We start from the raw sequence: 12,431 nt of genomic DNA, 5'->3' as shown, positions 1-12,431 counted from the left end.
CGATTGGCGATTGTGAATAACCTTTGAAGCCAATAGGTGCTTTGTTTATCGATCATGTATATATTAAAGAATTTGTTGGCGTATTATAAAAATATTATAATAGTAATATTATATCTGCAGTATTATATCAAACCTAACAGCAAATTAGTTTTTCGCTATTAGAACAAACATTAAGCTTTCTTGTGTTTATGACCTGGCTGTGTGCATGTGTGTGTATGTATGCCTGACATAAACCTGGTGCATATGCTACAGGTGCAGAGCTGGACACCATTTCCCATGCCTGTGACTCAGCATATGGGCATAAATACACTATTTGTACAGGCGGCTTTTTACACACAACATGCATCCAACTCAGCATCAGGCCTAATATGTCAGGTCCGAGCAATGAATAAAATAAAGTACAACTGAAATTACAATTAAGTGACAGACTATTTGTGACAGTTTGATAATGACCATGATGAGACAGAAGAGGTAGTCAGTCATCCTCACTAATATTTTTATAGTAATGGAGAAAAACAACACTAAAAACCCTACATTTTAACTTTCACTTGCTGTGTTGTACTTCCTGCCGCTCCCACAGAATTGTAGCTGGTTGATAGGAAAGTAGGTGAGGCAAATTGCAGCTGGCACCCCTGTAAACACATTGTGATCTACAGTGCCGTAACGAGGGTGGTGCGGGCGGTGCCGTCGCCCAGGGCGCAAAGCCAAGGGGGCGCAGCAGCCGCCCGCTACCTGCCTTCAGCCCTTAAGTTCCGCTTAAGGGCTGAAGAGAGAGAGAGATTTTAACTTACCGGAGTTTGATGCTTCAGTCGTTAAGTTCCGCCGTGTGCGTTCCACTGACAGGAAGTTCGGCATTGGGAACGCAAACTGTTAAAGATTCTTTAACATTTTTATAATCCTATATATGTATTGCCAATTGGAAAATGATTTGAGCTAAAGCATTGTGGAGAGTAATGTAATTCTATTATTATAATGTTATTTTTGCTTCATTTCTCCTTTTAGTGCAGATGGGGAAAAAAAAAAATAAAAAAAAAAAATATATCAAAAAGTAAGACTTATTTGGCCAATAGAAAATGTGTGTGCATTCATTCATATATACATTATAGTGCAGTATATGCCCATATGTTAAAGCAATGCAGACATTGTATATATATTGCATTATATGGCAATCTAATATTCAATCCATTAAATACTAAGAGCTGCAAATTTATGATTTGGAAACATTTGCACATACTGTTTTGGAATTACATCAAATATAAACTGGCAAATAAAACAGTGACAGCATCGAACCATATTTTAATCAATATGCCTGTAATCAGAGCAAAAAGCTGATATGTCCAGGAAATATCCGGTTCTCTGTAGAGATATCAAGTGAAATAGCTTGCAAAATCAATTTTACATTCACTTAGTTCTAATTAGGAAACATTACAGAGTTTCTATATTTAACAATCACTGAGCACAGATGAAGGCATATGTGATCCTGAAAAATAACAGCACAATTAGAGATTGTGACTCTGTATCATTTTATACAGCTATATTCCTGCAAAACCATTTCACTTTTCCATATTTTCTCAGAAAATGCACATTATCATAACATAAACGGGAATGTTTTCACACTCTTGGACTACAAGCAATGTGCAGATGGCTTGATTTGCAAAACATTTTTTATTGGAAGGAAGTTAACTTGTTTTGAAATGCAAAACTGAAATAACATTTCAAAATATTTGTATTATTCTTTGCACTGGGTCAAGAGCTAAATTATGTTTACTAACTTACCATATTAAAATACCAGTTCATTAATACCCCAGGCAATAACGTAGTTGACAAGAAAAAAATTGCATATCTTAAATCATTGCCAGTGATCATGTGTACGGTACCCATATTAATTACCTCTGGAATTCTTTTCCAAATCAATTTAAAGAAAATAAGGAATATGTGCCCATTAATGCCTTCCCATAAGTACCGGATATCAGCATGATATCCAAAACAGTCTGAACCTATAAGGAGTGGAAGTGTTTGAGAGCAATATTTATTCAGCTTCCTGCTAATTGACATTAACGATCTGCTCAGGTCTTATTTTCGTTTTACTGGAATGGAAACATTTATAGATTGTTAGGACTACGGCTATTAGATAAACTTTTAGAACCGGACTAATAGAGGTCTTCATCTTTAGCAGTAACCTTTCACATAGAACTTATATTGTTTGGAGGTACTCGGATGCCCCCAGGACTTAAACACTAGGGTAGTAGAAGCTTATTAGTATAACCGTAGCGCTGGGTGAAGGAGACCAGAATACTGGCCAAGGTCGTAGGTCAGTCGCAAGCAGGAAAATCGAGGTACAAGTCAAAGGTTAGGACAGGTTGCAAACAGCAAAATTCCAATAAACAGGCAGAGATCAAGGGGCACAGGAGTTCAAGCAAGGTTAAAAAAAACAAGCCAAAGGTCACAACAGTTAATTAAAGCAAAGATAATAGAGTATCTACAGGAACAGAAAAGCTGGTTAGTACTTTGTGCAACACACTGAACGCTATTACCAGCAGGAAGTGTATTGCCCAATCAGGAGAGGGATAGTCAGTGGGGACGGAATCAGCCACAGAAGGTTGTTTAATTAATTTGCCCCTAATGTGAAAGGCTGTTTTTTAATGCAGGGACGCGGCGCTACTGCACAGAGCGTCCCAGCCGTTTCCTAGGAAGCAGTCGGGACATGGAAGAAGGGACGTCCCAGTCGCCAGAGTGATGGCCAGTACACAGCACATAAGTAAACAACGAGCCACCGCGGCTTGGGGCACCATAAATAACTTGAAAAAAAGATTACATAGATTATCAGAATAGAATGGAAGTATTTTCTATGTATATACAAAAATTTACCATATACTGTATAGGAAGCACAGATTGTGTTCCTCTTCTGACTTAGTACTGAATACTGCTTGATGTTAAAAATCCCACTGAGGAAGCCACAAACGGTTGGTGAAATATGTTTGGAAACAGGATTTACACAGTGGATTACAACTGTCACAGTTTACACTACTTGTTTGCACTACTATCCTAAGGGGGTTATGAACACCAATTCCCTTAGAGTGCTATTTGGGTCCCTGGGGTACAAGTAGGGCCAACAGGGTCGGGACCAAGTTCAATATCGTCCTGCCTTTTTTTTTTTCAGATTCACAAAGCAACAAGGTCCACTGAGACTTCTTCAAGCAGAGCAGCAGGCATGATTCTAAACCAATCCAACAACAGCCATGCACTGCAGTGAAAGTACAGCCACATGTGTTCTTCATATTGCTTCACAGCCTGACCCACAAAATCCATAAATTCAAATAAGTACTTGATATCTGCACCAACCATGGTAAGTGCTCGCACATGACTATCCAATCAGCCAGGGCGTGTTGTCTACAATGTCTAACCAATCTAGACACGATATGACTGTCCAATGAACACACTGCAGGTGAGCACACGTAGCTCATCCCTTCCCTGGAGTTCAGGGGTTTACATATGTCTCTTGTTAAAGACACATGAAAGTGTATAATAAATTGCATTACACACAAAGAGAGACTAAGAGAGGCACCCCTACACTTGCCCTTCTGCTCCACGGGAGGTTTTGTCCTCCCTGAGCTTGGCTAAAAACAGTGTTTTTAGCCAAGTATCGGACCAATTAGACGATGAACAGCCACTTGGCCTGATATCATAGTAGTAAGCTTCCTACAACGAAGAACGATTTTTGTTCCAAAGCCCTTTATATCATTGAACAAGCTTTTTAAACCAGACTAAAAATCTTGTTCATCGCTGGAACAACATTGTTCCAATTCTGCAGTGTGTAAGCACACACAATCAGGATTTCCATAGTGTTTACAGAGTCATGTTTTTTTCAGCAGGTGGTTATGACAGTAAGAGCACAGATCTGAGGCTACATTTTTTTAAAATATGTAAAGTGTGTACACATGAATTGGCATGCAGATCGGGACTTTTTTTTGGTATGTAAATTTAGAAGTGGCTCTTTGCCAAACTCAGACAAAAGACTGATTACTATGTGCTGCTCTGTATTCATACTCTCTCTTAAAATACCAATATATGATTTTACAGTTATGATGCTGACTAACTCTAATCTCTAGTTTCTAATATCTGTGACCCCACCTAGCAAAGATTATGGAAAACACCACACATCAAAAATACATGTACTACTAAACAAACAATGGTAAATACAGTTTTGGTTGAGAAGGGGTGCCCAGCAGACGAGACCTCTAGTTTCAATGTCCTGACTATTCCATCTCGTCATATACAGTTGTATGCACCACTACACACAGCATTGTTTAGATACAGTTTACCTACCCAAACTAAGATATTCAAACCAGCACCTTAAGTGTAATTGTAGTTACCCATTAAGCTACCTTTCCCCTAATTTAAACATTTACATTACCAAGGAGCCAGCAGTCTGATCATTTGGCATACTGAGAGATAACTAAGGCCAAAGGGCAAATATCCAATGCTGTTGTATCAAACAATGGGTCAACTCCTTTAGTGGGACAAAAAGGGGCAAACTGGCCACAGCTCTCCCTACCTGAAAGTAGTTTAAAAGTGTGGGCTGTGGTTAGATAACATTCTGAACAATTTTACTTTCACCCACATGCTGTTTTTTGGGCCAACATTCAAACTTAGTTCATGTTAAAATAAAAGCGCTCACCTTACTTCACCATACACAGATGTTGTATCTTTATTTAAAAGGTACATTTGCATTTGAAATGTGTTGCTATACAAAAGGGGTAGGGGAGGGATAAGGAGGTCGGCAATTTAAGATCTTCCTATATATTTGTACTCTACACTAAACACAAAAGAAATTGCTCATTAGACATGGCAGCTATGTGGAAGGAAATGTTCATTGGTGATTTTATTTGACCTTAACATGTGGCATCATTATGTAAAGTATTATATTTATAAGACTATGGGGTAGATTTATTAAAGCTTCCAAAACGGAAAAAAGGTATTGCCCATAAAACCAATCGAGTTCTCGCTAGTACATTCTAGAAAATAATAGCTAGCATTTCATTGGATGCTATGGACAACATCTACACTTTTCCTTTTTAAAAGCTTTTAGTAGATCTACCGCAATAGACATTGAATTTTCTAGTAAATTTTATTGAACAAATCTATAAATTTGTCTTGCCAGCAAAATACATTTGTATTGAGAATCTAATAGGAAAAATATTTCAACCAGCCTGACCATTAATTGAGTCAGGGGATGTAAGCAGCAATTGAGATCTATAGTAATTAACTCCAAGATGTACTATATTTGCAATAGTTTTAGGCACTGTCCCTTGGTCCTTTGATATGGCAAGCACTGCACATAGCATAACATATTGTTAAAATCATTACCACAATGACATACATTAGGAAAGTATGCCTTGTAAGTTTAAAAAGATAGTTAAAAGAATTTGAATTTAAAATTTAATCAGCCCTTACCAGATGCACGTCTTGCGAACCTGCCTATGACTGGAGCTGAAAGAAATAAAATAGATCAAAATTAGTACTTACAGGTCATTAAATAAAATGCACATGATACATATTATATTATAAATATATATATATATATATATATATATATATATATATATATATATATATATATACACATATATACACACATACACATTTGTAGTCACAAAAATCTTCTGCTCAAGGCTATGTAAACAATATTTAACTAAACACAATAGAAATGTGTTAGTATTATGCCCATCAGTAATAATATGCACAGCATTAGAGGCAGTGTCCAGTAATATTCCCATCACTAGTAATATTCCACTCGTATATCCACCAGTAATAAAATGTCACTCATATGCTGACAGTAATAGAATAACAGATATGTCTATCAGTAGCGAAATGCCACTTATACATCCATTGGGAGTTAGTCACTACTCATATGCCCATCAGAAGGTAAATGCAGCAGTAGTATATACTCACACTGCTGCTACTACCTTCTCAATCACGGTTGCATTGTTTTATCCTGTGTTCCAGGCTGCTGTTAATAGAGCCTTTGGGCAGCATTCAGTGTCACAAAAAGTTATGTGCGGATGCATGCCTCCAGCTTTTAATTAGTCAATGTCATTAGCCAATTAGAGTCAGGTGGTTCTCATGTTCACATTGAGTGACACTAGGCATTACTGTGGAAATCTTAAAATGTGTGCATTGCAAAGGGATCCCTACATCCAATGGGCCCCTGCACAGGTACATTACCTGCACTGAGGGAAGTTTTACCACAGGGCCACCAATACTGTATAATTGGCCTGGTGCATATAGTATCACTTGTTTGCACTATATATACAAATTATGGGAGCTACATATTTCCTTGTTAAAATATGAAAGCTAGTTGTAAGTTGCAAGAGGAACAGTATCACTACCATGCTCTTGAAATTAAAAAAATATTTATATATAAAAGGCAATTATAAACAATCAAATAGTTTATGTGGTTTGTTTGTATTATTCCTATACTGTGATTATTTTCAAGTGTAGCATTTAAGGAAAACAAATACACAGCAACTAGAGATACAAAATGACGTTTGCATCCCTATTTAATCGCTTCACCCATATTATTACCTATGAATTTATTTAGACATTTTCAAAAAGGTCAATGCTACTATTAACTAACAGTTAGTATCTTCTACATATCTTAAAAAAAAAAAAAAACAACAACATTCTCAGACAATTCAAATTTTCCTGCTGGTTGTCATAGAAAACGATTGTCACTTGTATACCAGACAGGTATACACACATTCCTCCGACTGCTAGATGTCTGGGACATTGAACTATCAAAGTGAATCTGTATTCAGAATCAACTGACATCAAGATGACGTCTCAGGGGAAAGTAGTACTAGGGTACAGAGCTCATTGCAGGTTAACCGTGACGCAAGAAGCTTGCAGTTGGCATAGATTGATACGGATACCTGGGGTGTAAATAGTGGAGTAACCTTTTAAATAAATAGTGGCTTTACTTGCTCTTAAAAAAACAAAAAAAAAAAACAAGGTATAAAATAATTTAACACTATTATACAGTATGTATGTCAAAGCCTGTATTACTGCGCTAACATACATAAAATAACTGTAGTGTATATTTAATAAATAAGGTCCACCATGGTCGTTTACTGCAACAGGTTGTTATGTTAAGAGGTAAGTGCTTACTTAATTAAGCAGGTAGTGTTTGAGTGACAGTTTTATAGACTTTCTGTGCGGAAATGCACTGTGTGAATTTGTTGATTCATAACCAGGGGCAAGACCAGAGATGTAACATTAATTTATATGTCTGCATTGTCTCCACTTTTACCTGTACTAGATCCCATTAGGACAGTGACACTCCTAACTTTCTGTAAAGGAGTGGTAAGGTGGGGAGTTTGTAATAGAGTTGGAGATTCAATGGTCCTTTAAACATGTTCTATATTAACTGTACATATATTGATACTATTATCATCATTATTATTATAATCTGCCATTTATGTTATATGTACCTCAGTAAATAAGGGTTATATCATACCAAAATGTTAAGCAGTTTAAAAGATGTAAAAGAAATGGTGCACAAAGCGCTCAAGTGCAGGAGGAAAAAGAAAAAAAGGTGATAAGGGTTTGGTATTGCTGATAGGTAGATATGAACAATGGACATATACAATGCAGCGTGTTGTATCGGAGGAACAAAGGACAGATGGCGTAAACAGGGTACATTGCTAATGTCCAATGTTTGTAGGCTCCATCTGCAATGCAATTAGGATATATATGCAATGTTCCTGAAATTGCCTGAGAGAGATGTGTGCATTGACCGGATGGTACACGGGTGATCCTGTTGTGTGAGGGGGTGTGCAAGTACCTTAAGGCAGTGTGGATGGCGCCTAAAGCTGATTCTTGGACGATGTGAGCTGTGCTGGGGTGAGCTCGTTGAGTGCCGTCTGTAAAGCGCTGTTCGGTAGGTGTTCCTGGCTATCAGACTCTGTTGAAGCGGTTGTGGTCTTTCCAGGTATAGTGCCGTAAGGAAGACCGCGCATGCGCGTCTGGCAAAATCCAGCACACAGCAGGATCACCCGGGTACCATCCGATCAATGCACACATCTCTCTGAGGCAATCTCAGGAACACTGCATAAATATCCTAATTGCATTGCAGATGGAGCCTACAAACATTGGACATTAGCAATGTACCCTGTTTACACCATCTGTCCTTTGTTCCTCTGATACAACACGCTGCATTGTATATATCCATCGTTCACATCTACATATCAGCCATACCAAACCCTTAGCACTTTTCTTTCTTTTTCCTTCTGCACTTGAGAGCTTTGTAGACCATTTCTTTTACTGTTCATAGAGGAGTGAGGTTGACTCCATTTCACTCAGCAGCTCATGCAGCGTCTATCCCGATTGCCTATGTCCATCCACTATACTTAGTAATATAAACAGTTGACCAGGAACTCATCCTAGCTCATTTCAGCCGTGGCACTCGAGGGGAGTCAGATTTCTCAATCATCTAACCACCTCCGCATCTTTCCCTCAATTTTCTGATATTCAGTCACGTTATCATATTCCTTCAAAGCACTTTTACTAGTTCTTGCAATGACGTTATTTTCATAGTGTTGTCAAGGACAGTCTTTCATCCTGCCCCCTCTCTACCTTTGAATCTCTTTGTTTACGTCAATCCTCAACGAAATGGTCTAAAATCTACTCTTTATCACGAGCTTGCTTTCTCCACTTTGAATTTTAGAGGCCCCCACAAATTAGCCTGGGAGCGGGACCTTGGTGAAGACTTGCTGGATGAGGAATGGTCTGAGATTTACAAGAATGCTGCCTCTAGTTCTATTTGTGTAAGAACTAAGGAGAATATCTATAAAATATTGTACCGTTGGTACTATGCGCCTTCGCACCTTTGTAAAATCCTTCCTGACTCGTCTGATTGGTGCTGGCGGGGGTGTTCCCACGAGGGCACATTCCTCCATATTTGGTGGACGTGCCCAAAGCTGTCAAGTTTCTGGGTGGAGATCAGAAGTCTGATTCACTCAATTCTTCAGGTGGATATTCCCCGGAAGCCTAAATTGTTTCTTCTCCCTGTTGGGGCCCCCTCGGCATCCCGTCATCAGAATAAACTAATTAGACACATCCGCTCGGCAGCTACTTGCCAAATAGTGGCAGACTGGCGACTGCAATCCCCTCCCTCCATGCAGTCTATAATCACTAGAGTCTGGCAGACCCAAAGGATGGAAAATATGACCAGTATTATTCGTAATTCCTCAAGAGCTTTTGCCAAAGTCTAGGACCCGTGGTTATCCTTTGTTCAGGCGGGCCCGCCCTTTACATAACTCATTACAATTATCTCTCTCCCTACCAGTGCTTTTTTCTTCCCTCCTTATTTATTGGATCTAGTCACTTTTCATCCTCTCCTCCACTTCTTCTGTCCCCTTTTTTGCTTTTTCTTTGCCCCTTTCTTTTCTTCTCTCCCTCTCCTTGCTTTTTCCTCTCTTCTCTAAATATGAAAAATTTTGGGTCGCTCATCTCTATTGCATCTTAACAATCAATTGACTTGACGATATTCAGGCTCTGCGCCGGTCTTAGACCTTGTGTTAGTTCAAATACTCTTTAATATGTGTTTTCATGCTGTCAACCGAATTTTCTTTATTTTCTATATGTGACTTAGCTAAATAAAAAAGTTAAAAAAATGAAAAGAAATATAAAAACAGTTGAAAGGATGTAGCTTCAAGGAACAAATGCGAGTACTTAATAAGAAAATAAGACTAAGGTTGAGAAATTAAAATATGAAACATAGCATATATAGAAAACTGAAGACATAGCAGGCTACTGTCAGTATGCTGTAATTAGTAGAGCACTATACATTTAAATATGACAAATGTTAAAAAATGTTCTCAGAAGTTGGAAATGTATAACCAAAAAGAGCATCTGATTGTACTTTAAATTAAAAAGTTCTGCTTAAGTATGGAACTGTGGACATTAATGTGTCGTTATTATCAATATAGTTTGTTTTGGTTATAATTTCCCTTAAAATTGCAGATAAAATATGAATGCTGTAAGTAGCTTACAAAAAAAATATCAAACTGTGTGCAGCACATGGCACTGGGTTAGTCTGCGACCAAGGTTCTAGGTCCATGGACCAAGGTGCTAGACCCCCCCATCCTCCTACACACACACAAAAACAAAACAGCCTGATTTCTACACATTATTGGAGGTGGTGGTGATGGGATGGCAACCTGTACTTTCAACGGAATGCCTTTTGCCAAACGTGTGCTTTACAGGAAATGCATTTTTACCTAAAAAATTTTAGGACCAAAACAAAAAAGTCTTAAAGTAACAGTAAGCATGACTTTGCAAAAATATTTAGACTTTTTCTACCATGCACATTCCTATTAGGATTTCTCATTCTATACCTGCCTCTGGCTGCAATATTTCCCATTTAGCTGCTCAGTTCAGACCTCGCCATCTCTGCATGGCCTTGTTTTTAAGGATGTGTCATATGAGACACACTTGCATGGTACACAGGCACATAACAACTGTGTATACACTCTCTATTTGTAACATGCGCTCGGCCAATGACTGTCGCCTCTCCTTCACTATGATTACCTCTTCCCACTCCAGAATCCCAAGACTTCTCCCGTGCTGCCCCCCTTCACTGGAATGACCTCCCTCGCTCTATCCGTCTCTCTCCCACTCTTAGCTCCTTGAAACGGGCACTAAAAACCCACCTGTTCCTCAAAGCCTACTAACCTTTCATCTAACCACTTCTCCCCTCCCTCCTCCCGCCCCACTTCTCTCCCTTATACGTCAACTCACTCCCTTTTGTACCTGAGTCTTGTTCACCCTCCCTTAGGATGTAAGCTCATTTGAGCAGGGCCCTCTTCCCTCTTGTGTCCTTACCTGCTCTTCTGCTCCGTCTTTACTGCATTAGCCTGCTTGGAGCTTCTGAAGTGCTAGTATTTTTTGTTTACTGTTCAGTAATGTTTTACCCTGTATTGTCTACTGTTTGTGCATTGTACGGCGCTGCGGAACTCTTGTGGCGTCTAACAAATAAAGGATAATAAATAATAATTACATGCTACTTGCTTTTAGGAAAACAGTTATTGGCATAGGTGAAGGACATGCTATCCTAGTCACTAGTGTTTACCATTGTGTAAGAGGCACACAACCCTGCACATTCATGCACTGAGCATTTAAAAGGTCCAAAATGGAATGTGTGCATTTGTTTGCAGTTAAATGTGCTGCAAATCCGCATAGTCTGCATTTATTATGTGAGCCCTACCACATTTGTTTCCCTTCACTGTTATTAATTTTACTTATCTCTAGTATTTACTGTGTTTGTGAAACTTTTAAAAAATATATACACATACTTAAAACATTGAATTTCATATAATCTTTATGCATACACAGCAATAAATTCTATATTGACTGAAAATGGTATATAGTATCAAGCTCACTTCCACTACTGGAGCATTCAAAGTATTTACAAAAAGGTTACCTTTTCTAGCACTGTATTACATTTTTATAATAATGTACAAAAAACACAGCAACATATTATAAAAAATAAAAACAATTAAGTAGCTTGTATGAAAATAACTAGAAAATTAAATTTCAAATAAAAATGATATATATTTTCATGTACTAAATCTGTCCAATAAATATCCAACAGTGTTCATATTGCAAAGAACGCCAATATGCAAACTGTAAGCTAGTAACATATGGCTTGACATCAGCTTCTTTAAAGAAAAAAAAAAAAAAAAAAAAGAGTAAATGTACAAAGATGTTGCTCATAAAAATAAACAGATCAGCTGCCAGTGATAGATGTGTGTTCAATATGAAAAATATTCACTTTCATAATCCAATGTAGGAGCCTGACAAAATTGGAAAGGGTCAAGTTTTACATTATTTGTGGCCAAAAATATAATTAGGTTTACTGTAATAATGTTTTAGCAAAAGTGATCAAGTTATTGTCCGTTATCTCTAAGGGGCATATTCAATTAGGATTCGCAGCCACGTCTATAAAGTGCCATTACGGTATTGCAACATCGCAGATTTCTATGCGCAGCCCTTTGGGGTGCGCACAGAAATCTGCGATGTTGCAGTACCGGGACCCATGCGGCCGCGAATCCCAATTGAATATCCCCCTAAGGGTGCTATTGACAAAAGGACATGAGCGATTATTGAGCAATGGTTTACTGGAAAAGAGGTTAGGGAATGTAAAATGGATTTACAGGGGTTCTAAATGCGAGTGGCCATATTTAAAAAAATCTAGATAGATATTTTAAGTATTAAATGACAAAAATGAAATTCAAATTTTTTTATATAATAAATATGTATTGAGTCCAGATGCCTATTGCCAAACAAAGCAAGCATACATTCAAAGAACAAGAAAATAAGTGAACAATGGCCTATTTATTAAATCTACACCTGGGGGGTAAATGTATCAA

At 38.0% G+C, this 12,431-nt stretch overlaps 1 protein-coding gene across 2 annotated transcripts in view; it reads right to left on the bottom strand.

The window, feature by feature from the left end:
• The window catches only part of PRKAR2B (protein kinase cAMP-dependent type II regulatory subunit beta), a 117,328-nt gene that overhangs the window by 62,007 nt on the left and 42,890 nt on the right, over positions 1-12,431 (bottom strand). For both annotated transcript variants that reach the window (XM_075208798.1, XM_075208797.1), the window contains exon 3: positions 5,455-5,490. In XM_075208798.1, coding sequence (XP_075064899.1) covers positions 5,455-5,490 — 36 coding nt within the window. The remainder of the gene's footprint in view (positions 1-5,454; positions 5,491-12,431) is intronic.

Source organism: Mixophyes fleayi, chromosome 4 (genome assembly GCF_038048845.1).
Source record: "Mixophyes fleayi isolate aMixFle1 chromosome 4, aMixFle1.hap1, whole genome shotgun sequence".
In the NCBI taxonomy this organism is placed as follows: Eukaryota; Metazoa; Chordata; class Amphibia; order Anura; family Limnodynastidae; genus Mixophyes; species Mixophyes fleayi.
This window is presented reverse-complemented; position numbering and strand designations above follow the sequence as displayed.